This window comes from Cheilinus undulatus, linkage group 22, assembly GCF_018320785.1.
Source record: "Cheilinus undulatus linkage group 22, ASM1832078v1, whole genome shotgun sequence".
Taxonomy (NCBI): domain Eukaryota; kingdom Metazoa; phylum Chordata; class Actinopteri; order Labriformes; family Labridae; genus Cheilinus; species Cheilinus undulatus.
In genome coordinates, this window is record NC_054886.1 from 9,734,500 (window position 1) to 9,761,348 (window position 26,849).

Genomic DNA, 26,849 nt, shown 5'->3' on the forward strand with positions numbered 1-26,849 from the left:
AGAGAGGAGAGCTCGGTAAGATCCATTCTGTGAATTTTCAGGAGTTTTCCTAGCAAAAGAAACACGAACAAAGACTCTTACCAAAGCTGAGTCTCATCAGAGGAGAAAGGACGGCGCTCCAGTTGATCGGAGGGAACTGGAAACTGGATCCAACAGATGCCAGAGGAGTCAGGGCCGTTTTTACAAGAGCAGGATGAGAAAACTCAGGACCTGGAACATATGGAGAGAGGAGAGAGCAAGTCAGAACTTTAGATCAAATATTTTGTGGTTTGTTGTTCAGAAGAAAGAGGGATTTTAAACAAGAATTTTCAATTTTTTACCAGTACTGCCAAAATAATGCATCCAATTTGACTAATAAAAAGATGGAGGAGGGCAGTGCCTCCCTACTCATCATCTTTTGTTATTATACTGATCAAGAACCCCCCAGTTCGAAGGTAGAATGTCTAAGGTCCTTTAAAGGCGGCCCTATTTTGAATAGTTTACACAGACAAACTTGCCCAGGTTAAAAATGTACGTATTATTTCATCATTAAAGCTGTAAGATTAGAAACAGATGCAGACACGATTGATCTAACAAACCTTTTTTTCCTGCTTCTGTGAGGAAATCAACGATGGACCTGATGGTACTTTTCTCAGAGAGGTAACTGAAATCCTGGGGAACTGAAAGGCGACAGAAACATCAACAAATGTATGATTTTTAGACAAAAACAGGATTCAATTCATGCAAGATCGAGCTGTCGCTATCTTTTAGTCTTGAGTTCACACTTTGCTGACAGTTTTGTGATACCTGGGTTTGTGTCCTGTTCTTACCTGCGGTGTGAGTGTGGCTGGTGGACATGTGAGCTAAATGTAAGTGAGACACCAAACAGGCGCTGTTAGACTGCAGACCGATGGCTCCTGAGAATGTTATGATCTGTAAATGGAAGAAGAGTGACCCCAATGATGGCTGAAGTAAGAAAACACATTTGCTAAACGTGCTATGCAATATTCAGTGGAAAAAGATGGCCTGAGGGTATTCAAAAAAAGCAAATCAGGATTGGTATCCAAAGAAATTATGCAAATTATGCAAAAAGGAGAACCCCTGGTACTGTCTGACAGTACAACTCTGTGAAGAATGAAATATGTGTACAGTTTATACCTGGGTGATGGCTCGAATCACCTCGTTGAGTCTGCTCTGCTGCTGAGAGGAAAGCTCCAACTCATTGGACAGCTGGAACACAAACAAAACGATCAATGAAATAAACAACACAGCTTAACAAACTGACAGATTGAACAACTGAAAACCTCAACCAGAACCTCCTTTCCAGCACTTGAGAAATAAGCTTTCTGTAGGTGCCACCCTCTACATCCTCTGGACCCCATCCAGCATCTCTTTATCTACAACTAGCGCTTCATCACTGAGGAGCTCTTTGACCACGTCAGTGACCTCTGCCAAGGTATGTACAGAACTTTCAGGCATGTTTGGGCCAAAAACTGAGGCTGTAGGAAGGTGTAAATGTGGCAAGTAAGCCATCTAGTGGCGCCATTTGGTAGGGAGGAGGACTGACAAAACTACAAATTCCACACCTTTAGAGCGTAGTAAGAGGTGGATGGGGCAGGTAGCATGGCCTTGGGTAGGAAGTAGGGTTGCCATGAGCCCCTGGTTGTACTATAGATGTCCCAATGTCCAAGAACCACCAGCGGTCTTTTGGCGTATTACTAGGGGTGAAAAGATCTGGACTCAAGAGATGCCATTGACCTTGATTAGCTGCTGAGCGACATGTGTGTCAACATGTGTTGAGGCAGTCTGGGTTAGTGGTTCTTAACTCCTGCTGAGAACACTCAGAGCCAAGCCCTTCTTTCCCCTCCTGAGTTACCGGCAGTTCACTCTTCTCTAAAGTCTTCCAAACTCCCACAAGGGTTTTGTTTTTTGCTTTTGTTGCAAGATATCTCTGGGCAAACCAAGCCTGAAAGGCCTCCAGACAGCTTCCTTCACCACCGGTGTCTTCGGTTTGGTTCTCAGGATGCCACAGCGATCAGGATGCCTCCTGGGCACGTCCCTTTGGAGGTCTTCTGAGCATGCCCAACTGGATGGAGAGTATGATTTCCTTTTTACCTGGGAACATCTCATCTCCTCCCCCAGGAGGAGTTGTAAAATGTAACAGGGGAGACAATCTGGGTCAACTTGCCAAGCCTGCTGCCACTGGACCCAAGTCCCAGATGAGCAGAGAACAATGTATGGATGTTAGTAAAGCACAACCTATTGATTGATAGAAAACTCTTCCCTACAAGCATCTTTTCAGTAACACAGTCTAAATTTAAGCTCAATATAGAACACTGAGAGAGGGGTGAATGTTTTTCCATGTCTTTTATAATTATTTCGAGACACACCAATCTTTATTCCACTCTCCTAAGGCTGATGGTTTTATTCTGGATGCTGTTTTGAACAAGAAAACTCAGTGATCATCAACTGGCGGCCCGGGGGCCACATCAGGTTTGGGGAAAATATAAAGTGGTATTTGGGGTATGTCACTTAAAAAATCCCTATGGACTTTAAAACATTGACTTAATGTTTGATCCTTTTTATAGCGATTCATCTGTCAGTCATTTTTAGTGAATATGAAACATGATTAACACATACTCATTAGTCTGTTCTTGATTAAAGCTGCCCTTTTCCACATTAACTTTCCACTTCGGGCACTTTTAGATGTCAATTTTTCCTGCCAGAGAGCCACAACAATAGAGTGGTTTCCTACCCATTTTTCCCACCAATCACAACACAGCCTTTCAGCATCAAACCCGGTGAAGAATGCAGCCAAAATATCGCAGTCACCCCCCAGTGGCAGTTGCAGTTCAGGCAATTGGGGATTAATATGTTAACTGGACCATAAATGTTTTTAAATGTTTTTGTTTTTGTGAAGTCTGGCCCCCCAAAGATCTTCCAAGACAATGCTAGCCCTTGTACAAATGTAGTTGATGACCCCTGCTCTAGGGCCTGGGTGAAATGGCATTGCCAAACTTACTGTGCAGGGCAACAAATATTAAAACTCTACAAGTGGGTTTGACATGAGGACATTTAAGCTCCCCTGTCGTAGTTAGTAGAGGCAATTCTTCTAATTCAGCAGCATTAAAAGACTTACACACACCTCTTCTCTCCTCTGTCTCTACCTACACCAAAAAGTGATTTTAAACTCTTGTCTTAAAATCTGGGACAAATTTAGACACTTTTTAGGGCTCAACTAGAGGCCAGTTATATTCTCCCCCATCTTTACTGGACAGTATCTTCTCTGTCTGGGTATAAAATATTTCAGGGGCTTGAAAATATTCTGTTTTTATCCTTTTTAACAACTAGTTGAAAAGCTTTCCTCAAAGGAAGTTCTTTTAGGTACCATCAAGCTTGACATTTTTTTCTGCAGTTTGTTTCCAGTTTTTCCTGCTCTTTCTAATTTTTCATTTAGATTTTTTGGAGCCTCATCACTGAAGAGAGGGATTTATACCATTCACAATCTCTGTTCAGGCACTTCTAGAGCCATCTAAACTAGTCAGGAGATGGATTTGGGAGTGACAATTTCAAGTGATATTTGGGAAGCGATTTTAGGAAGTGTGCAAAGGTTAATAACCTGTGCTAAACATATTTTTAGGATTTTACAAAATGCTCTAACTTCTGTGCTGATAACACACTGCCTGCTTAACCCAGGAAACAAACAAACAAAATGCAAGACTTATCAAACCACTGACTGATGAGCCAATGATGACATATCTCACCTGGATAAGGTAAGTCTCTGACCCGACTAAAGCTACCAGACCGTTCACAGCAGCCAGACGCTGCATTGTAGGACAGCCCTGAAAGATAAATACAACTGTTTCAGTGAAAGGAACAGACATCTAAGTTGAAAATGATGCTTTTTTTAAAGGATGCATATGTGCTACCTCTGCCAGTAAGATCTTGATCCAGGCAGCGAGCAGACGAGGATAGATGTCTTCAGCTTTACCATGACCACACACAGAGAGGCCGTGGACAACCAAACCCAGAGCCAGAGAGAAACCAGGAGTCTAGACAAAAACAAGACTGAGATTAGACAACAGAAAAGGCCTCAAACTCTAGTTAAACCACCAAAGATTAGTAATTTTTATTTGTAGAAACATGCAACCAACTCCAACAAAGGCTGATAGGAGTCTGACCTGCTGGCTCTCCTCAGTTAGAGAGCGCAAGGTGTTCATGACCTCCTCTGCCTTTTCAGCGCCGATGAGACCGCCACTGAAGGCTGAGACACAGACACAGGCCACAGAGTATGCCAAAACCTGCACAGGAAGGAGACAAAGTACTGGGAAAGTTCTACAAACTGCATCATGGTTAAAGATCATGATCTGTCTGCGTTTAGTACCTCCTGCAGCATGCGGCCCTGCCCGCCACTTTCCTGCAGGCTGGTCAGAAGTTTCTCCAGTGTTTGTGTGACGTGGACATGTTGGTCGCTGTGTCCGCTGCTGCAGAGAGCTGAGAGGACTAGAGCCAGACCCAGTACACAGCCCATACTGAGGAAGAGAAAGATAATTACAACCTTTCTTACTCTATGGATCCCCTGAAGGAGATTTGGGAAGAAAATGTCAAAGTACCAAGTGTCAAAGTAAACTATGGACAGAGCAAAAGGCAAATATGGGCATTTGTTTTCACTTTCCTCTCTGTAACAACTAAAACTTAAAGAGCATAATGTCACATTTACTAAACTGTTTACATCTAGGTTTGGTGTATATAGACTCAGCACTGACTTGTACTCCAGGTTTGGGTTGAAGGAGCAGCTTTCCAAAGCTTCCAGAGAGCTGAGAAGGAGATCAGCGTCCTTCTCAATGGAGACGTCACTGGATAGGAGACAGGGAAATTAGAGGAGGCATGTTATATGTCTGAAAGAGTGTTTATAACCCTTAACCTACAGATACACGTTCTACCTGAGGCGCTGGTGGTGCAGACTGGACAGCACCATGCCGAGAGCAAGGCCTGAGTGGAACTGGACAGCCTGGGAGTCATCAGCGTTTGGAGAGCCCGGCAGACTGGACCTCAGCGCTGACAGGACCTGGACTAAGGCTTCCTTCTGCCACATCACCAGGACTGGGACGAGCAGGGATAAGGCAAGGCTGGCACAGGAGCGAGCGATGGCACTCGCCGTGTTCTCACCAGAGTATGAGCGCTGATTGGAAATATGACCAGGAGTGTCAGAGAGAACTGACCTCATAAACAGAGGAGGTGATGCTGTTCTGTGTTAACAAGTTAATACTGGCTTCCTACAAGCTGGGGAACAGTGACATCTGCAGGAATTCAAGGTCCATTTCCCTAAAGTTATCATAACCATCTCTTAATTAGGGGTAATATCAATGTTTTTAAAACTGGACACCCAAGTCTTCTTATTGGCTCTAGCTGCTTTGTGCATCTGCTCCAGCTGAACCACTAAAACTCAATGACAGGCTCACATTGTTATACTTGTTTGGCACCATTACAAAAAAGATTCCTGCAGAGAGGGAGCTTTTTGTTGTAGAGGAAAGGGATTTTATCTAGTCAGACACAACTGCTAAGTCACTCTTTATGAAGACAACAAACTCTACTGACAAAAACAGGAATTTAACATCACAGATTACAAGTTTCTGGTTACAGCTGCATCCATTTGTCATTTTGATGGAGTCCAGTGGGACTCTGGCGCTTGAATTGGTTGGTTTAGATCCTTCACAGCAGTGGTACTCAACTGGTCTAACATCAGGACCCACCAATATCTCCTTAACAACGACTCACGACCTGAATTTCTTACATTTTGCAATCATAACCAAATGTTTTTCATTAAAATGTGGCAGTTTTTCTCGAAATGGACCAAAAGATAAAATGGAAAAAGGATGGAGACATATCCTTCAAAATAAAAGCCCATCATAGATTTTTTTTTTCCACTTTTCTTTCTTCAGGCCAATCATCTCACTAAAAATGGTTTCGCATCCCACTTTTGGGTCGCGACCCACCAGTTGAGAACCGTTGCTTCACAGTATTTTAAACACAGAGTATCAGAAAAATCCTAACCAGAGCACAACAAACTATTTTTGGTTATTTTTTTCAAAATGATGCGACTTCATCAAATTTCAATTTCAGTAACAATTCTTGCTTCCCATGACTATAAAAAATAAGATAATGGAGACTAAACCATATCTGTGCCACATGCCACATTGAGCTTGCTTAGTCTAAGGATAGATGATGTTTGATTTTTGTCACCATCTGATATGGCAAACCAATACCAATACCGATATTTACTTTTTCTTTTTTAATTAAGAAGGCTAAGTCTCTCCAATACTTGAACATACCTGTTATTTAGACTGATCCTACTAATCAAACAGCAAGTTTGCAGGGTGGTCCTCCATGGCACTCATGACCAATAGCCTTTTCACAAAACGTGCATTACAATGTCATGCTCACCAACTTGGCTGGTGCATTTAATTTCATATTCCCTGCAAAAACTGCTGTCGTAGGCAAAATGGTCTCTAACAAAAGCAGTAATGATGGTTTTGTGGCTCTTTTACTCCTTGAAAAACTGAAGGAAACTACTGGTTCCATTCATCCTGACCAGAGGCTTTCAAACATTTTAGTCATTTGCACAAGCTCATGTTTCTCTGTGCTGTGCCAAGTTAAAGAGAAAGAGCACAACTTTTCCATTCTCTTTGTCACATGCTTTTGATGCAAAATAAATATATAATCGTGAACGCAATTTTTAACCAAGCAGCACTACTGCATGCTATGCAAAGCAAGTTGTTATAATCCAGCTCAACTAAGTGACTAAGGCTATGTTCACAGTTAAAAGTGACCTGAATCTGATTTTTTTTGCTCACATGTGACTCGTATCTGACTTTTTTCTGACAGTGTGAACAGCGCAAGCCACTCTGAATCTGATCTTTTTTAATTAGATTCAGGCCACTTTCGCATGTAGCTCTAAATTAGATGTGTATCGGATCTTTAGGAAGTCGACTGCAATGTGAACAGGTAAACAGAAAAATCAGATCAGAGAAAAGATCAGAATAAAGCATTCAGGCCTGCAGAGTGAGCGTAGCCTTTACGAGGTTCTCCCTGTAAAATAGTGAGCTATTTTGAGATGCCACATCAGAACTGCTGGAAACACTGCTCCAAACAGGTCTTTAAGGAATCATTAATACAAATACAGCCGAAAATATAGAGCATTACCTTTCCTTTTAATGTGACACACATGCAGAGTTATTTCCTGTCAAACCTCTAGGGAAAATAAATAGTACACTAGATCAGTGCTTCTCAACTGGATAAACATCAGGACCCACCACAACCACCGTAAGAAAATTGCAACCCAGGTTTTTGAAAATACTCAACAACTCAAATGTATTGAAGAAATCTTTGGATCCTAAATGGAAAAAACATAGTGAATAAAGAGACGAGACAAAATAAACAGAAGAAAACACATGCATACGTTCTATTTTACTCAATTTTTCCAAGACAGCATAGACATTTTGTAATTTCCTGAAGAATTTCTTTGATATCTTGGAAAAACAAGACGTGTTGTCCGAAGAAAAGAAGAAACAAATACTGGAATTCACTCATAATCAAAGGAAAACCCAAAAAATACATGTATAAATATACCCTGTGTCTACTTAGGGCTTCTGTATAGAGAATTTCTGCCTCATTTCTTTCCTGGCACACATTCCCAAACCACTGGAAAGAGCTTCTGGGTCCCGACCCACCAGTTTGAGGACCACTGCACTAGATGGTGTAGGAAACATTTTAGAATACCAAAAACTTAAATTTAAAAGCTGAAACTCACGTGTAGAAACCATGGGAAAACCTGTCCTGCTGGTTTGTAGCTGCTGCTGCTGATGCTGAGCAGAGTGTTGAGGAGGATGGACAACCAGCTGGATGTGGGGACAAACTCTGGTCCAGCCTGAAGGGAGGAAACAGTAAAACAGTCTTTATGAAACACCTTTAATTCACAGCATATTACCTCCTTTTACTACAAATCTCTGCACAACCAGATCACATATATATATTCTATGAATTTAAGTTAAAAAGGTTGTTTCCAGTTAAGAACAACAGTTAGGAATCAATGAGAAGAGAGGATAGTTAAGTCAGTAAACAGCACAAAACTTTTGGTATTTTGATAGCGCTTCTCTATACAGAAATCCCAGTAACATCTGCAAACTGCCTATATAACTGTGTTATCACTGTCAGCTGTCTCACCCCGAGGCCTCCGTCTCCATCAGCGGGAAGGTTGCTCTCATATTTAGCGAGGACGGCAGCGAGGCCGCTCAGAGCCAGGATGGAGTTTCCCTGAACGACAGGACTGTCTCTGATTAACACAAACAACACGTCACTGTTAGGACCCACACTCTGACCTCCATATTTACAGCTGAATCTCACGGTTTGGTTTCCTGCAGAGATCACAGGAGGCAGACTCACTTTGTAGCAGCTTTGATGACGTCTGTCAGCTGATCTCTGGCCCTGAGAGCGAGGAAAAACAGAGATCAGGAGAAAAAGATGAAATAAAACTTTTCAGTATGGAGCACTCTACTTCTACTTGTGCTGTGATGTATGAATAAAAGGACAAGTCGATAGGTATCACACCCACTCTCCTTTAATCTGGGACTGATTTATCTACCACTAGTCTGCTTCTGCATGGCTGTGTCTTTGTTTTTAAAGGTGATTAATGAAAGTTAAAGCAGGTGTTAGGGTTGCATGGCATCAGATGCTTCAAAGTTGAGTTTTTAATGAGGAATACACAGACTTGTACTTGGACAGGCCCCACAGTTAAAGTTACTGCCACCTCAGCACAGCCATGGGCACTTCTGAGAGTTCTACTCCCAGATCTTTGTGAGCGACTAAACACTTGGTACTTCGATCTTTTTTTTTTTGGTAAAGACAGCTGATGGTGATGATGAGAAGTCTCATGTTAATGATTGGTTGTTTCATTTTGTTTCATTTAATTAACCACTTCTTCAATCCACTTTTGACAATTATTCTTTTCTCATTTTTTGCTGCTTTCTGTCCTTGTTTGCCTCTTTTGTTCCGCCATGAACCCATTTTTGCCCTTTTCTGACTATTTTTGTATTTTTTTCCAGTATTCTTCCCATTTTCGATCTAAACTTGTAGCTTTTTGCCCATTTTTGCTACATTTTTGCCACTCCCTTTTGCTAGCTCTTTTTAGCACCTTTTTATTCTTTTTTTTTCACTGTATTTGTTACTTTTTTGCACTTTAAATCAATTCTTGCCACTTATTGCCCTTTTTTCCATTTTCTCCTCATTTATGACATTGTATGCCCTTTTTTGCCACTTTTCTGCCAATTTTTACCCTGTTATGCCACAGCTCTTTTTTAGCATTTTTGCTGCTTTTTGCCTTCATTTCTGATTCTTACCAATTTTTGTCATTCCTAAACTCCATCACCCGTGTAGAAGATCACCCATGATCTTTTTCTTTCAATCAATATCCACAGAGAGTACTGGAACGAAGACTGAATAGTAAATCTGAGGCTTTGTCTTCCAGTTCAGCTCCCTCTTCATAGCGATGGCCTGATACAACGCCTGCAATACTACTGATGCTGCACCAATCCACCATTCAATTTCAATCTCTTCTACCCTTACTCATGAAAAAAAAAACCTCAGATACTTGAACTCCTTTACTTGGGGAAAAGACCAACCATGAACTGTCTGTTTCATCTCATGAAAGCTGGAAATATTTTCTGATTCATGCATGTATGCATCTTAAACTGTTGTTGTTTCTCACCACAGCCAGGCACAGTGCTGTTTGTACTGAAGCTCCTGTGGATCCTCTTTTCCTTGTTTCTGCTGCATCTCCAAATCTGCACGACGACCCTGCAGACACAAAAGATAGACCACAGAAAAAACATGATCGAGAAAAATACTGGTACAGGTATTTTTTTTTTTGTTTTGGTCCTATTTTTTATCTATTTTCTAGGGTTAACTGGCTGTTTTAAGAACTCTTTGCTAGCTACTGTGTTGATTTTTTTGTCCTTTGAGAGTAAAGAAAACACCAAAAACTCTGTGAAAGACTTAACCAAATGTGCCTTATTCTTACATATTTTCTGAAAGCATTAATCAGTTTTGTTTATTCTTTTGAGCTCCATGGGAGACTGAAACAGCTAAATGCTATATTTTCATTGAAATTCTTCAATCAGTTGTACTGAACAGAGACTAATTTGTCTTTCTCTTTAAGTAGGAAATATAAAATTGATTCAATGACTAAATTTGTAATCAAACCATTAGTTCACAGAAGCACAGACCTGCAGGATGGCGTGAAAAGCTCGGCTCATGAACCCTCTCCAGGCCTGAGGCAGGAGGAGGGCGCGGTGCCACTCAGATGGCTGGATGTTCACCTAAATAAATACAAACCAGCAAAAATTTTAATTTCTAAAACAAAGAGTAGAGATGGAGGAGGAGGAGCAGGTTCCTACCTCATGAATCAGAGCTGACAGCGTCTGCTGGTAGCTGCGACTCCGGCTGACGAGGAAACGATCGATGGGTCTGCCTTCACGATCCGTCTGCACAGGGAGTTCATAACAGAGCAGCAGCCCAGCTACAACACAGACACACTTTGTACTTTAAAGACAGTTTCGACTCATTTTTACTGACTCAGTTTGAAAGCAAATACTTGAATTCCCCCACTCTCCAAGTATGAAAAAGGTATTAGGGAAGTTATGATCAGTTTCACCTGCCAGTCCCGGCTTCAGCCCCGGCTGTTTGTTCTTCTCATAGGTTTTCAGCATGAAGGCTGGGATCCCCGCCACTGTTTTCCCCTGATCAGAGCGCAGGTTTCCCCCCCTCAGAGCAGAGAAATAAACCCCCCGAGGCATCTTACTCATCTCCTGCTTCACCAGCGAAGTGAGGAAGAGCTCAAAGGCTGAGGAGGAGAAGAGAGACTGGCTGAAGTGTGATATCAATGTTATAAAGATGTTAGAGAGGAGAACAGGAGCGATTTTTACCTGGTAGAACAGACACAGGAGTCAGAGCCATCAGCTTCACATATGATGAGCCTGGAACAGAAAGATCCTTCTCTTCCTCGTCTTCATTTTTCTCTTGTTCATCCTCATCACTGTCAGGGAGCTTTAAAGCTGGTCTGGCCTACAGAGTGGACAAACACGAAGTTCCTGCTAAAGCAGTGACCACCAACCTGGTCCGGCCAGAGATCCACTATGAGGTTAGACAGAACCTGTAGGTAACTCCTCTTCTATATGCCTGTTGTGTACCACTAGGTTCTATTTTAGGTCTACTTTAATGTTCCAATGATCCTACAACCAATAATCTATAATCACATCAATTGAAGGTTATGGGGTCTCCTACCGCCTCAGGAAGGAGATTTATGGTGTGGACGTCTTCAGAAAACTCAGCCAAAGCTTTGTACCCACAGCTGGCCACATCTGGATCCTGTTTCAGCAAACACAGACAGATGTTTTCAATCTAACATTAATTTTGGGCACAACTGTCTTAATCAGATGATCGCTGTGAAAAAGAACAACCCAATGAAAGCCATTTGGCCATATTTTTATGGTTATCTCTTCTTTTTTTCTTCATATTAGGTAACCAATAAAAAAATAAAAGTGGCAAAAATGGGCTGTTCACCACAGCCTACAGTCTTCACTAAACCACCCCTCACACTCATCCTACCCCTCACATAGTTTGTCCATGTATATGTGTTCCTGTAAAGTGTCCTTGGGTTTCTTGAAAGGCGCTATATAAATTCAAGATATTATTATTAATAATAATAAAAGCTGAAAAAAATTGAAAAGTGACATAAAGACGTGACAAAATGGTCAAAAATTGGTGAACGGGGGGACGGTGGCAAAAATAGGTCACAGGTGGTAAAAAATAAGACACAAATGGCCAGGAAAAAGACAAAATTGGTTCCAATGTGGCAATGAGTTTAAAAATTATGTCAAAAATGGGTTTAACATGGCAAAAAGGGCAAAAAAGAAGAAAGGGTAGCAAAGAATGGTAAAAATTATCCAAATGTTGCAAAAATTGGTGAAATGAAGCAAAACTATTGCAAAAAATGGTAAAAATGGGTTCAATATGGCATAAAGTAAAAAAAAAAAAAAAACAAGGCAAAAAGTTCCAACCATGGATTAAAAGTGGCAAAGAAATGGGAAAAAGTGGTAAAAAAGGGTTGAGAGTGGCAAAGAGCAGTTGCAAAAATCAGCTAAAAATGGCAAAAAAATGGGTCTCAAGAGGCAAAAATGGATCAAAAGGGGGAAAAATCGTTTAAAGTGTCAAAATAAAGTGGCAAAAATGGGTGAAGAGTGGAAAAACAAGTAAAAATGACAAAAATATGTTAGAAATTGAAAAAAAGAACATCAATATGGGTTAAGAGAGACAAAAAGAATTGGCAAAATTGACAAAAAGTGACAAAGGGGAAAAAGTGGTAAAAATGGGTTAAGAGTGGCAAAGACAAGTGGTAAAAAAAAAAAGGGGTAAAAAGTGGCAAAAATGGGATGCAAGTGACAAAAATGGGTCAAAAGGGAAAAATGGTTAAAGGTGTCAAAACAAAGTGGGAAAAAATGGGTGAAGAATGAAAAAATGAAGAAAAATGACAAAAATATATTTAAAAAGGCAAGAAGCACATAAATATGGGTAAAGAGAGACAAAAAGAATTGGCAAAAATTTACAAAAAGTGGCAAATAAAGGGGGAAAAGTGCTAAAAATATGTTAAAAGTCGCAAAAATGGCATAAAAATGTGTGAAGAAAGGAAAAAAACAGCAAAAATGGGACAAAAGTGGCAAAGAGTGGACAAAAAGTGGCAAAATTGACTTAAATGGCAAAAATAAGTCGCAAGCATGGGCCACGAGAGGTAAATAGGGCAACAAATTTTTAAATGTGGAAAAAAATGTCAAAAAATGGTGTTTAAACGGCAAAAAGAAGTGGCAAAAACGGGTGAAATTTGGCAAAGTATGGCAAAAGTTGCAGACAATGGCAAAAAGGGGGACGAGTGGCAAAACTGAGTTAAAAGTGGCAAAAAAGGTCCACAAGTGACAAAAAAGGTGGTAAAAATAGGTGAAAGGGCAAAAATGGTATAGAAGTTGTAAAAAGAAATGGCATAAATATATTAAAAGTGGAAAAATTAAGTCCCAAATGGATGGAAACATGGTGAAATGGGCATAAAAGAAGCACAAAGAAATAATTCGATCGTCAGAACCCAGTAATAGTTTGATACCCTTTTCAGCTTCAGAATAAGGCAACTGTGAACCAGGATGCTAGCACCAATGCCACTGATCCAACACATGTGCATTAACATTATCAATAAATCAGAAATGGGTAGGGCTCATTCTCTGGGTTTTAGATATTTCAAGTTCACTGACCTTGCTTACAGCATAGTTCCAGAGAAAGCTGACCACCTCCTCCTTTAGTTTCTAGAAACAACAAAAAAGAATTTTAAAGCAACAGTAAGTTTATACAGTTTAAAAATGCAACTGTAAACAGGCTGTGAGGTCAAAGACTGATCAGTTAATGAATCCTGACATTTACTGATGCATGATTTGCAGAATTTTCACTGCCTGCATGTTCGAAGCTTTAATGTCTTTGTATTTACCCCACATATTTTACAGCTGACTGGATAGTTAGCTATAGAACATCACTAGATATAAAGCTCTCCGTTACCTCATACTGCTCTGACTTAACAATGAGTTTAGGAACCAGAGCCAGAAGCTCGGCAGTGGCTTTGACCATCAGAGGACGAGAGTCACAGCTCAGCTCCGGACCAAGACTCCTCCACGTGGAGACGATGTCCACCACCTACAGAACAAGCCTTATTAAACCCTAGGTTTGTGTTTCTTCACAAAATGTGTGTCAACAAGTATAAGAGAGAAAGACCTCGGCCCTGCACAGCTCCTGAAGTCCCTGCAGAGCCAGAGCGGCCGGGGTTTCCATGTCTGGTTTGGTGCACTGGTTCAGGGTGAGTTTAATGGCTGCTAGCATGTCTCCACCATGCTGGTATGGCCTTAAATACACATATAAGGGGAACTTAATGACAAATATACATGACAACTGATCCTAAATGAACTATTTACAACATCAAAGTCACAAAAAAGCACAAACTGTCATGCAACTCTGTTGTTCTGCAAGTAAAACAACTCACTTTTCTAGCCTTTTGTTGCCCTGTCCCTACTTTTTTGGAGATGTGCTGCTGCCATCAAATTTAAACTGAGCTAACATTTTTTAAGAAATGGTAAAACAAGCATTTTGCACAGTGCCCCAGTGTTTTTGGAAATGGGGTTGTGTCCTTAAAACAGGGTTGATTAAAATCACCAAAGATTTATTTTTTCCATTTTCATTCATTCATTTGCGGTCTCTTTTAGTGAAGTTGCACTTTAGTGACTCTGAGCCCCCACTGTGTTGTTCTGACCTCTCTCTGCAGATGTCTCTGATGCAGGCGGCTCTGGCCAGGATCTGCTCCCACTGAGCGTCCCTCCCCACCACCACCCGACTGTCCTGCTGGCCCAGCAGACGCTGCAGGTCTGGGTAAACTCGATCCTGGCAGGAGAAAAACAAAAAGTCAAAGGTAGAAGAAAGAGGCAACAGAAAATTCTGATGAATAAATCAGTCTTTTTGATTTGTCTATTTCAGACCTGTTTCTTCCATAGAGCAGTCATGAGGCGCATTGCCACTGCTCTCAGCTTGGGGGCGCTGGCAAGCATGTGGAGGGTCTGCAGCACCATGGGGACACAGAGCTGCAACAACAAAGCACACAGCATTAACATGATTTGTGAAAATCAGCTGAAATGTCCTGTATACTCTCCGTTTTCCTTTATTCTGTATATTACTACATATTGCACTTGACTTAAAAAAATGGAGGTGAACACGTCAAAGAAGTGACTTTAAGTTTGTAAATCCCATCATGAGATGTCAACTGTTGATACTCAGTACCCTGAAAGGACGACAAGATGCCAGGATTTTAAACTGTGATACTTTGATAGTAATTTCTTGGATTTTATGACCAAAATTTAGACCACTGCTTAAAACATTGTCAGTGTTTGGTACTAAAACATTACCAGATTCATTTGTTTCTGACACGCTGTCTTATGAAACACTTTCTGCAATTTTTTAACATATTTTGATCAGTGAAATCATGTTGTATGGTTTAAAAGATGTGGAATTGAAGATAACCTTGGTACCTTATGCGTCCCAAGGTTTGGCAGACAGTTCAGCACAGCGTGAGCCACATCTGGGTTTTTCTCTTTTCCCAGTTTGAACATCAGGACAGGAAGAAGGGAGGGAACCTGAAGACACAAAGGTGAATTTGGTAGAAATCAATCAGTGATCAGTAATTACAGTCCATTAGTCAGACCCCCTCTACTATCATCATTGTTAAAGCTCATAATTTTACCTTTTAAGACAAAGTAATATTGGTCTCAGAGGTCCCCAAAACATGCCTGGGAAGTTTGTTGCTAAAAAAAAACAAACAAACACTCCAGTACTGGATTTTTGCACGTCTAAAAACCCCCTCTGTTTCAGCCACTCTCAGGAAATGGATGTGGCTCTCCTGATCTGATCAGGAGGGGAGGGCAGGGTTTTCTTCCAAGCGGGGACAGTCAACCAAACCTGCAGGCGGTGCTAACTCCCCACATGACATCATGGGGGGAAACTCTGAGAATGGCTTGTTTCATCACACATTTGTTGTAAGGTGGGGGGGGTTGGATTTTTCTGACTCTTGGGGGGATTTTGGACAGGCCAGGGGCACGTATTTTTGTTAGAAAAGCCTGACAAAGTGTATTTTGCATAATATGTGACCTTTGATATGTACAGTCTGATGCTACAGTCATTTAAATACATTTTTTCCTCTCATTAATCTACACTCAGTACCCCATCATGACAAAGTGAAAACAGAATTTTAGAAATGTTTATAAATATACATAAAAATAATCTGAAATATCACATTGACATGAGCTTTAGACCTTTTACTCAGTACTTAGTTGAAGCTCCTTTGGCAGCAATTATAGCCTGGATTGAGGGGTTTTCTCCCATTCTTCTTTCCAAATTCTCTCAAGCTCAGTCAGGCTGGATGGGGACCATTGGTGGACAGCCAGTTTCAGATCTTTCAAGAGATGTTGGTTAGGGTTCTGGATAGGCCCCTCTAGGACATTCACAGAGTTGTCCCTAATCCACTTCTGTGTTGTCTTGTTGTGGTCTTAGGGTCATCATCATGCTGGAAGGCGAACCTTCAGCCCAGTCTGAGGTCCTGGAACAGATTTTCATTGAGGATATCGCAAAGCTCCGAGTCCTTGCTGCTGAAAAACGCCCCCACAGCATGATGCTGCCACCACCATGCTTCACTGTTGGGATGGTATTGGGCAGGTGAATAGCAGTGTCTGGTTTCTTCCATGCATAATGTTTAGAATTGAGGCCAAACAGTTAAATCTTGGTTTCATCAGACCAGAAAACTTTGTTTTTCACCTTCTGAGAGTCCATCGAGAAAAGAGTCCCTTCTCCCCCCAACTACTTGGGTTGGCCGGTCGACCAGCTCTTGGAAGAATCCTGGTTGTGCCAAACTTGTTCCAAATGCAAAGGCCACTGTGCTCTTGGGAATCTTTGGTGCAGCTGAAATGTTTCTGTAGCATTCCCCAGATCAGTGCCTGCCAACAATTCTGTCTCTGAGCTCTGCAGGCAGCTCCTTTAACCTCATGGCTAGGTTTTTGCTCTGATATGCATCGCCAGCTGTGAGGCCTTCTAGAGAAAGGCATGTGCCTTTCCAAATCATGTCCAATCAGTTTAATTTACTACAGGTGGACTCCAATCAAGGTGCAGAAACATCTAAGCAAAGATCCAGAGAAATGGGAGGAACCTGAGCTAAATTTACAGAGTAGTTGTAAAGGTTCTGAATGCTTATATTACTGAAGGACGACCTATGGTTATGGTTAACTCTTTGTCATTCCCTCTGTGTTCAGGCCAGATACCTCAGTCTTTGAGCGCATGCAGACATCAGCTCTGCAGCCTTTAATTAGCATAAAACACTTCCTTCTGCCCGCCACCTTGGATGTTGCCTAGCAACAACTTCACCTGCTTGAGCTCAAGAGAAGAAATAAAGGTTTCTGTTCTTTCAGGTTGAATCTCAGAATTTCTTTAGTGACCCTAAACCACAAACTTTAATCAGGAAAATGTCATGAAACAAGTCAAAGGAGCTGTTTTATGAGGATGATAATTAACACTTTACCCTCATGTCGTCTAACAAAGACGCTTAAAGATGGTTTTTTTTTTATAATACAAGCAGATGTGGTATGGTGATGAGGGAAATCTATCCAGTTCAACTATGCCAATAACCTCCTACAGACACATCAAACGAGAGAAGAAAGTGGCACTGTGGGAGCAATTAGAGCAGCGGGGGAATACTGCGAGGCATCTAACGAGGCCGAGTAATGAGCAGCTTATAACGCTGTGTGATATTTCACATCATCTTCTGTAGAGAGTGACTCCATTTAGAGTCCCAAAGGGTCAGAGGGAAGTCTGACGGGTTAAACTGCTCACCTTTATTCAGCTGGAGAAAATACAGAGGCCAAGAAGAGGTAGGATGACATTAAGAATGGACATGCAGATATCATAAAGATGGAATAGCTTCAATTTGTACACAAAATATAAGTTCAAATCAAACTTTACAACTTGTTATTTTAATCCTTTCAACAAAATGTAAACAAATATCTTACAAAGTTGGTTCATACTGATTCGAATGTCCTACCAAGCAAGTATTAGGAAAAAAAAAAGATAAAAAAACTAAATGTTTTGCCTTTATGTAAGATGTGCATATTTTTGCTTTAATCAAGCCATGATCAAATTATTGGATACATTTAACTGGAATCAAAGAGGCTGGGGTGGAGGAGGTGAAGCTTAAGTACACTATATTGCCAAAAGTATTCCCTCACCTGCCTTGACTCGCAGATGAACTTAAGTGACATCCCATTCTTAATCCATAGAGTTTAATATGACGTCGGTCCACCCTTTGCAGCTATAACAGCTTCAGCTCTTCTGGGAAGGCTTTCCACAAGGTTTAGGAGTGTGTTTATGGGAATTTTTGATTCTTCTAGAAGAGCATTTCTGAGGTCACACACTGATGTTGGACGAGAAGGCCTGGCTCTCAGTCTCCGCTCTAATTCATCCCAAAGGTGTTCTATCGGGTTGAGGTTAAGACTCTGTGCAGGTCAGTTAAGTTCATCCACACCAAACTCTCTCATCCATGTCTTTATGGACTTTGCTTTGTGCACTGGTGCACAGTCATGTTGGAACAGGAAGGGGCCATTCCCAAACTGTTCTCACAAAGTTGGGAGCATGGAATTGTCCAAAATCTCTTGGTATGCTGAAGCATTCAGAGTTCCTTTCACTGGAACTAAGGGGCCAGGCCCAGCTCCTGAAAAACAACCCCACACCATAATCCCCCCTCCACCAAACTTTACACTTGGCACAATGCAGTCAGACAAATACCATTCTCCTGGCAACCGCCAAACCCAGACTCGTCCATCAGATTGCCAGATGGAGAAGTGCGATTCGTCACTCCGCAGAACGCGTCTCCACTGCTCTAGAGTCCAGTGACAGCGTGCTTTACACCACTGCATCCGATGCTTTGCATTGCACTTGGTGATGTGTGGCTTGGATATAGCTGCTCGGCCATGGAAACCCATTCCATGAAGCTCTCTATGCACTGTTCTTGAGCTAATCTGAAGGCCACATAAAGTTTGGAGGTCTGCAGTGATTGACTCTGCAGAAAGTTGGCGACCTCAGCGCACTATGCGCCTCAGCATCCACTGACCCTGCTCCTTCATTTTACGTGGCCTACCACTTCGTGACTGAGTTGCTGCCATTTCCAGTCGCTTCTATTTTGTCATAATACCACTGACAGTTGACTGTGGAATATTTCAGAGCAAGGAAATTTCATGACTGGACTTGTTGCACAGGTGGCATCCTATCACAACACCAGGCTGGAATTCACTGAGCTCCTGAGAGCGACCCATTCTTTCACAAATGTTTGTAGAAACAGTCTTCATGTGTAGGTGCTTGATTTTATACACCTGTGGCCATGAAAGGGATTGGAACACCTGATTTCAATTATTTGGATGGGTGAGTGAATACTTTTGGCAATATAGTGTATATAAAGGAGGTGGCAGGGGTGGAGGAGATGATGCTTTAATCTTTAAAGGAGGAGACTAGGGGGAAGAGGTGAAACTTTACTCTATAAAGGAGGAGGCTGGGGTGGAGGGGTGGAGCTTTAGTCTATAAAGGAGGAGGCTGGGGTGGAGGGGTGGAGCTTTAGTCTATAAAGGAGGAGGCTGGGGTGGAGGGGTGGAGCTTTGGTCTATAAAGGAGGAGGCTGGGGTGGAGGGGGTGAAGCTTTATAAAAGAGGAGGCAGGGATGGAGGAAGTGACGCTTTAGTCTATAAAGGAGGAGGCTGGTGTGGAGGAGGTGAAGCATTAGTCTACCTGACAGGGGTTGGCAGCAGCGATGGCCTGGCCGGCATTCAGAGCCAGCTTGCAGAGGTCATCCTGACCCGTGATGATGACGTGAACCACCATAAGACTGAGGGAGGAGAGACACTGCTGACCAGATGACAAGGCAGAGCTGACAGACAACAGCCAATCAGCTGCAGCCGCTGTATCTCCTGCCAGTTTACGTAGCACAGACACAGCCAAACTGAGCTCGCTGAACCAGGAGGTGAGAGGAAAGGGCAACGATGGGGAAGACTGAAAAGAGGAAGAGGAAATAAATCAACAGTTCTTCTGTTATCGCAACAACCTGCTTCACGCTACATGCAAAGATTAGATTAAAACTTAAAAAGATGATGTAAGTCACTTTAGATTAGGTTCTTTTTCACAACCAGAGGCTACGATTGTGACTTTTATATAGTTTAAGACAGTATTCAGTTCATTAAGTTAAACTGTGACCAAAAATGTTAGTTGGCTATCTTTTTTTTCCACAAGAAAGAGGAAACAAAGACAATTTTGCTGATTGACTTCAACTAAAGAACATTTTCATTCAAAGAGTATGAATCCATTTTTAAAGCAGCCAAAATTATCACGGGTCTAATAGAAAAACAAGTCTACCTGTCCAGGTTTCTCCGTCTCCCTACTAACTCTCTGAAGCAGCTTGTGCCCCAGCTCCTGGTTGAGGTTGTGGATCCGTCGATCAGCGAGAGCTTCAGTGAGGCTCAAGCAAGAGAGTAGCTGCAGGATGGGGAGAACCAGGACCGGACTCAACCAGGGACACTGCTCTGACTCCTCTGGGATTAGACTCAGAGCTGAACGGGGATAAGAGAGGAAAACAGGATGAGACTGAGAGTGCTTTCACACCTGAGCTGTTTAGTTTGGTAAAAAAATAAAAAAAACTAGTCTATCTGTCAAGTGGGTTTGGTTCATTGGTGCCGGTTCAGAACAAACAGGGCTTAGACCGTTTGACTTATCTCTGACAGCATGAACTAACCACGATCTGACCTTTAAAATCTGGCCTAAGTTTGGGCTTAAAATCATCTCATGAGGGGCAAGTCTTAGTTTAACTGTCAGAAAGTTTGGGACATTAGAACTTGTACTTTAATATAAAACAACAATAATTTCTGATTAATAGAATGTAAATTCAAACATTTATTTCCTGTCATCCTTACCCAGACTGAGAAGACTACTCTGCTGAGCTGGAGGAGCCTCCAACAGGAGCAAAGCCACGCCCATCAGCAGCTCATCCAATGGCAGCTCCTGAAAATAACAGTAAGACCCTGTATGAGTAATGATTCACAGCGACTGTGGATGGAATATACAGCAGTGTTGAAGATATTTTCATCAATAACGAGGTTTTAGATGAAAATAAAACAATCCTCAAATCTTATTGGATGATAAATGTTTCTGTGTAACCTGTTGGCAGGCAGATATTAGCTGATGAATCGAGCTGAGGAGATGCCGACAGTCTCCGTTCAGCTTCAGGCAGAGCTGACAGGCACAGAGCAGCTGCAGAAGAAGAGTGACCCCCTCAGACTGCCAGCGCTCCTGAGAGGATGAAAGGAGACGCTGAAGGAGAGCATCGATGAATCCACAGAGCTCCAACATTGACTCCACACTGTCCACCTGAAAAGGACATCAACGTCAATTAATAACTTTAAACAAGGAGTAGAAGTCTAGATGGTTCTCATTCTGTTAAAAAAATCTAACTGAACCTGTTTTACTTTAGAAAGGCTGCAGAGCATAGAATACTTTCAAAATTCTCCCGTCATTTCATATTTCTGGGAGGATTTTTTGGGATCATGACATCTCCTCTAGGAGTCGCCAAAGTCAAATAAACATATTCCACACTGAAGCCCTTTAACAAGTGTGCTCCAGAATATCTTTACAAAATAAATCTCAGGAAATTTTGAAAGTTTTGTGAAAGTGCAAAAAGCTGCCAGAGACTTGAAGGGGGAAAAGATTCTTCATGATCCTTCTGTCCCAGACATTGTGAACTAACCTATTTTTAGCATAAACAATGGACCACAAGCGCAAACACACTGACATGCCAATCACTAGGCATGGTTGATCAAATGGGTGACACTAGACCAGTTAAATGAGTCAAAGGCAGACTAAGAGGTCAAGGTAGGCTATATAAACTTTATTTACTGAGCAAACTGCAGGAAGCTGGCAAAGTTTATCAGAGTGTTGGTGCTTAAATATGATTATAGTGATATGATTTACAGGGGTGGAAAGTGAATACTTACATTTACTCAAATTATTGTAATTAAAGTATTTTGGGTAGTTTTTGAGTAAATTTTTAAATCAGCACTTTAACTTCTATTAACGTAAGTCTTAACTAGAGCAACTGTGCGTTTACTTGAGTACAATACTCTTGTACTTTTTCCACCTCTGTTGACGACACAGCAGCACACACTTCAAATCCAAACAGCTGTTGAACACAGTTGGGGTTTTGATATCTCAGTGTTAAACATTTCAGAGTTGATTTTAACTCCTAAAATGTAATTCTAACTCTGTAGCATCAACTGATGCAAGCTCCACCCACTGTCATTTTAAATCTAGGGGACGTGTGGACAGAGTTTCCCATCATGCCCTTGGGCAGAGTCTTTAAATGTGTTTCGATGTTGTCTGTTGTATAGTGATGCCTGCTCTGCCCTGCTCTTTTGCTCATGTTTCTGGTGGACTGTTGTTGTTTTTGTTGTAAGACACTCCTGCACCATGAGTGAAGTTATCAACTAATTTAGAGTCCCCACCTGTGACTTCATGTAGTTCATTGCCATGATTGAGGTTGACTCAATATTTTGTTCTTTCCAGAGGAGACCCACCTTACCAGATTTTAAAGAGTTACTGCAGCTCTGTCAGACTGTAATTACTTTAGACTTTAAAAATTTAGTTTACTTATATGCAGCATGGAGCAATAAAGACTCTTCTAAAGTGCTCACTTTAACTCTATATGAGCTTAACTGTCAATTTGCTGTGTGTTGGACGTTATCTAGAGGTGTGACTTCACCTGAACAACCTGATTGTAGATCTGATCGCTTGTTGTTCTTGCCAATATGGAAAGATCATATTTTACTGTACAACTCCCCAGTATCTATTAATTACTTAAAGTAAACTTTATTTAAATAATTTTTATTTTTACTTGAGTAAATTTATAGACCAATACTTCTTTCTTTTGCTTAAGTAAATTTTAACCAGAGTAACTGTACTTTCACTTGAGAAAAAAATTTGTATTTTTCCACCTTTGACCTCGAGACGGAGCAGATAGCAGAGAAAATGAGCTCCATTCATGCTGGCCAATCCTTTTGTTTTCTTCAAAATCAATATCATTTTGACTGTTTACTTTCAAAACAGGCCATATTACATCTTATTTAAGAAACTGATGCAGGATGATTAAAACTAAACCGTGGACTGCAGGTCGCCCCTGGTCCATACTTTGGATACTTCTGGGTTATGCTTTTTTACACAAAGTCCCATGGTGCTTTCTTATTTTGTTTCTTTAATGGTATTTTCATAGTGCATTTCTGTGAGAGTGCTGTAACATAACTCCACCATCATTATGCCTTGAGGCATTTACATCTTTAAAGTACGATATAACATGGAGGTGACTTGCCCCCCTTTACGCCTCTGTAGCATTCATAGTGACGAGAAAATGTTATAGTGGCATAAATATCATGGCCTTTAAACAGCACTGTGAATAGAGCTGGGGGAACACTAGGGCTGTTTATGTGCATCGTGAGCTTGCATATTTGTCACCGTAATGATTTAAAGATCTACTGTGAAGTGTAAGCATGTAAGGAAATTGTGCAATTGCAGTACAAACATAGGTTTAGGTTTATGTGTTTGTAAATTTGGCAGCTGCATTTATATGAAAAGTTTTCTAACTTAGTCCACCATAAATCACAGGTCATACCAGACCGAGTGTGGCTGCAGCAGCAAAAGTTTATCTACATTTTCTAAGATTTGTTTGGGGGCCTTTTGTGCTTTTATTTGACAGGAAAAAAGGTGGAAATATGGGGGGGATTGGGGAATGGCATGCAGGAAAGAAGCCAGATGTCGGATTTGAACCTGAACTGTCGAAGGACAATAGAGCTACTGCTTAGCTGCCAGTGCAAAATAGTTTCCCAATTTCAAATCAGAGAATTTCATTTCCTCTTTTAAAGGCTCAGTCATGCTTTAAATTAAAGAACGCAGACCTAAAGATCACCATATAAGGCTAATTTTATTTATTTTTTAATTTTCCTATAGTGTTGTCACAACTACAAATTTTAAGCAGGTATTGACTGCTTCAGACAACTTCTGCATCACCTGCATGTGTGGCACCAGCTGACATAGGCAGAGCAGCAGGCTGTCAGACACAGAGGAGTCCTGGTTCTGGTTCTCAGGGGCTGATCCTGGGGGTTTGGGCAGGAGCACCCTAAGGAGACTGTGTCTGAGGAGGGCGTGCTGAGGCTGTCTCTGAGGTTCACAGTACAGATACCTCAGGAAAGGAGCCAACATGGTGACGTAGGCCGGTTCGTTCCTGCAGGATTTATGAAAACACAATTAATAAAGTGTGTCAGAATAAAGATGAGGATCCATACTGTACATGCTGGGATTTATCAGCGCTGCATAATAACATCTGACAGCAGCGTGATGACTTTTTTGGCACGCCGTGCTCTTCGCAGATGGCTGTAAAATGCATGCAGTGAAGAGGGAGGAGCTGATTGGACGGAGGGTTCAGGGCCTCTCTAACCTGTCAGCAGCCCGCTGAATGAAATCATCAATCACCAGAAGCAGAGCCGGCCAGCAGTCCGCTCGGTTCTCCACCGCTGTGATGAACGGGTGAGGGCTGTTCCTGTTTCAAAATAAAGATCGGGATTAAATCAGATGTATCCACAGAACTGGGGCTGATTTTAATCTGATACAGGTGACACAGATTAGATCCAGGAGTCAGCAGAGTAATCAAAAATCATCCTGTAGGAGCAGATATCTTTGTACTTTAATTTCCAACATCTTTTGTTCATGATATAGCTGATGTTTAAAAGCATATTCATGTATTTACCCTCCAAAACTAAGACGACTAAAATGAAACCATACTTCCTCTCGTAAAAATTAAAAAGAGTTCCTGACAGAAACCTTTCAGAGGATTTCTGACCTCTACTTGTCCATTCCTTTGAGAGTAAACAACAGCCAGCCTTCTTGAATTTGAAACCCATTAAGTTCAGACAAAACACAGAGGTCAAATCCAAGGTGAAGTCCCTGAATGGTCAGGACTCTGCACCAGACAGGTCAAAAGTTAACCAACTCAGCCCTCCATTAGGTCCAATTTACCCATAGTTCAATCAATCATCACCTATCTAAGAGTAGGAAGGAAGTTCACTGACACAACATGTCGGATCCTGGAACAGCCTAGAACCAGATCCAGACCTCCTCCTCTTCCCCCCTCACGCTGTAATCTTTCTGACCATCTCTGCCCCCTCCTCAGGTTCCACGTAGCCGTCTCCGCTTCAATTCAGCCCCCATCCATCAGCCTTTCAGGGCGTCCAAACTCTTCAGCATCCACACAAAGAGAGAGGCAGGAAGACGAGCGCGAATCTTCCTCCTTTAGGTTCAACTACAAGTTCACAGCTGAATCTGAGCTCTGGCAGACAGATGGGTAAAGGTAAGATCTGTCTGCAGCTTCATGTGAGGTCTGCAGGTGACCATCAGGATGCCAGAAAATCAAATAAACTTAGCACAAAAAGTAAGTAAATGTGTTTTTGGAGGATTATTATTTTTGTTGTAACAATGCTTCTCGTCGATAAATCTTAAACTGTTGGAAAGCCTGTTCATTTCCCTGTCACATTTGTAAGGAACACGCATTTGTGGGATGAGCAGCAGAGCTGAATATGTGGGTTGCCATTCCCAAACAGCTTATTCTGCCATTGACTGTTGTTTGGTGTTTGGTGGATTGGACGATTGAAGTCTGAAGAAACACGACATAACAGCAATTTAACAATTTCTTCATTTAACAAACAGGAGCCTCAGTAGCGTGGGGAAGAAGCATACACAGCCACAACAGCCTGGCACTTCCTCCTCATGCCGGTCACCAGTCTGGTCACAAGCTGCTGTGTGATGGTGTCCCATTCTTCAACCAGCATGTATCACAAGTCAGCCAGTGTGGATGTGCTGGTCACTCTGGCACCAATATCACAGCCAAGCTGATCCAGAAATGTTCAATGGGGTTGAGGTCAGGATTTCTGGCAGGCCATTCCATCCTCTCCACTCCCAGATTCTGGAGATACTGACTGATAAACCCCGCTCTGTGGGGGCGAGTGATGTCATCTTGGAGGACAGAGTTCAGTCAGACTGGAGATATATGATTGCGACTGGTTGCAGAATCTCATCTTCATATCCCTGTGCTTTGAGATTTCCTACAATAAGTGAGCAATCAGCATAGTGATCTCCCCACTTTGACCCTACGATCCAACTGCCACAGGCAGAATGTGGACTCATCGCTGAATCGCTACAAAAAAGTCAACTGCAACAGCAGAATAAGCTGTAAGGCATTGGCAGAGAAGATTTGGCATATGCTTCACTGGCATAACTCACATACTCAGCTCTGCTGCTTATCCCACAAATGCATGTTCCTTACAAATATGGCACAGTTTCAAAGGGAAATAAACAGGCTTTCCAATGATACATTTATTGACAGGTAGCATTGTTACAACAAAGAAATAATCTGCCATGCACAGATTTTCTTACTTTTTGAGCTAATTTTAGAAGAAACTATAGCAACTTTAATGGAAAAGCATCGAACAGTTATGAAGAGAAACAAAGAAATGGATAAAAAGTGGTAAAAAATGGGTTAAAGTGGCAAAAAGACATGTCAAAAGGGGTCAAACTGTGGCAAAAGTGGCACAAAAAAGTGGCTCCATAGGGAGGAAATTGGGCAGAAGGTACCAAAACTGTGGCAAAAATGGGTTTAAAGTGTCAAAACAAGGCAAAGAGGAGAAAAAATGGGTTGTAAGTGGTTAGAAAGGGCAAAAAGCGCCAAAAATATGTCTAAAGTGGCAAAATGGAGGAAATGGGCAAAAAGCGCCAAAAATATAGCAAAAATAGGTTAAAAGTGGCAAAACAAGGGAAGAAATATCAAAGAGCAGCAAAAATTGGTCTAAAGACACAAAAAGGTGGCAAAAGGGAGGAAAGGGGCAAAGAGTGACCAAAAATGCAGCGCAGATGGGTTAGAGATGGCAAAAAAGGGAAGAAATTGGTGAAAAGTAGCAAAAAAATGGTTAAAAGTGGGAAAATAAGCATCTAGTAATGGAGGAAATGGGCAAAAAGTGACCCAAAATGTAGTGAAAGTCGTTTCAAACTGGCAAAAATGGATAAATTTGGCAAAAATGGTACACAAGAGGCAGTCCTCACAGGCAGGAAGATGAGCGGGGATCTTT

At 41.6% G+C, this 26,849-nt stretch overlaps 1 protein-coding gene across 1 annotated transcript in view; it reads right to left on the bottom strand.

The window, feature by feature from the left end:
* focad (focadhesin) overlaps positions 1 to 26,849 on the bottom strand; it is a 44,611-nt gene that overhangs the window by 4,565 nt on the left and 13,197 nt on the right. Inside the window, exons 6-36 of the mRNA XM_041779452.1 lie at positions 24,170 to 24,271; positions 23,743 to 23,956; positions 20,848 to 21,057; positions 20,604 to 20,691; positions 20,050 to 20,243; positions 19,429 to 19,689; positions 15,141 to 15,245; positions 14,595 to 14,696; positions 14,372 to 14,499; positions 13,840 to 13,966; positions 13,627 to 13,761; positions 13,329 to 13,379; positions 11,317 to 11,400; positions 10,959 to 11,097; positions 10,688 to 10,876; positions 10,431 to 10,552; positions 10,260 to 10,352; positions 9,743 to 9,831; positions 8,422 to 8,463; positions 8,203 to 8,311; positions 7,790 to 7,906; positions 4,923 to 5,161; positions 4,746 to 4,835; positions 4,364 to 4,511; positions 4,161 to 4,280; positions 3,909 to 4,031; positions 3,744 to 3,821; positions 1,138 to 1,209; positions 810 to 912; positions 579 to 659; positions 82 to 210 (exon numbers count right to left, since the gene is read on the bottom strand). Of these exons, the coding sequence (XP_041635386.1) occupies positions 82 to 210; positions 579 to 659; positions 810 to 912; positions 1,138 to 1,209; positions 3,744 to 3,821; positions 3,909 to 4,031; positions 4,161 to 4,280; positions 4,364 to 4,511; positions 4,746 to 4,835; positions 4,923 to 5,161; positions 7,790 to 7,906; positions 8,203 to 8,311; positions 8,422 to 8,463; positions 9,743 to 9,831; positions 10,260 to 10,352; positions 10,431 to 10,552; positions 10,688 to 10,876; positions 10,959 to 11,097; positions 11,317 to 11,400; positions 13,329 to 13,379; positions 13,627 to 13,761; positions 13,840 to 13,966; positions 14,372 to 14,499; positions 14,595 to 14,696; positions 15,141 to 15,245; positions 19,429 to 19,689; positions 20,050 to 20,243; positions 20,604 to 20,691; positions 20,848 to 21,057; positions 23,743 to 23,956; positions 24,170 to 24,271 (3,884 nt within the window). The remainder of the gene's footprint in view (positions 1 to 81; positions 211 to 578; positions 660 to 809; positions 913 to 1,137; positions 1,210 to 3,743; positions 3,822 to 3,908; positions 4,032 to 4,160; positions 4,281 to 4,363; positions 4,512 to 4,745; positions 4,836 to 4,922; positions 5,162 to 7,789; positions 7,907 to 8,202; positions 8,312 to 8,421; positions 8,464 to 9,742; positions 9,832 to 10,259; positions 10,353 to 10,430; positions 10,553 to 10,687; positions 10,877 to 10,958; positions 11,098 to 11,316; positions 11,401 to 13,328; positions 13,380 to 13,626; positions 13,762 to 13,839; positions 13,967 to 14,371; positions 14,500 to 14,594; positions 14,697 to 15,140; positions 15,246 to 19,428; positions 19,690 to 20,049; positions 20,244 to 20,603; positions 20,692 to 20,847; positions 21,058 to 23,742; positions 23,957 to 24,169; positions 24,272 to 26,849) is intronic.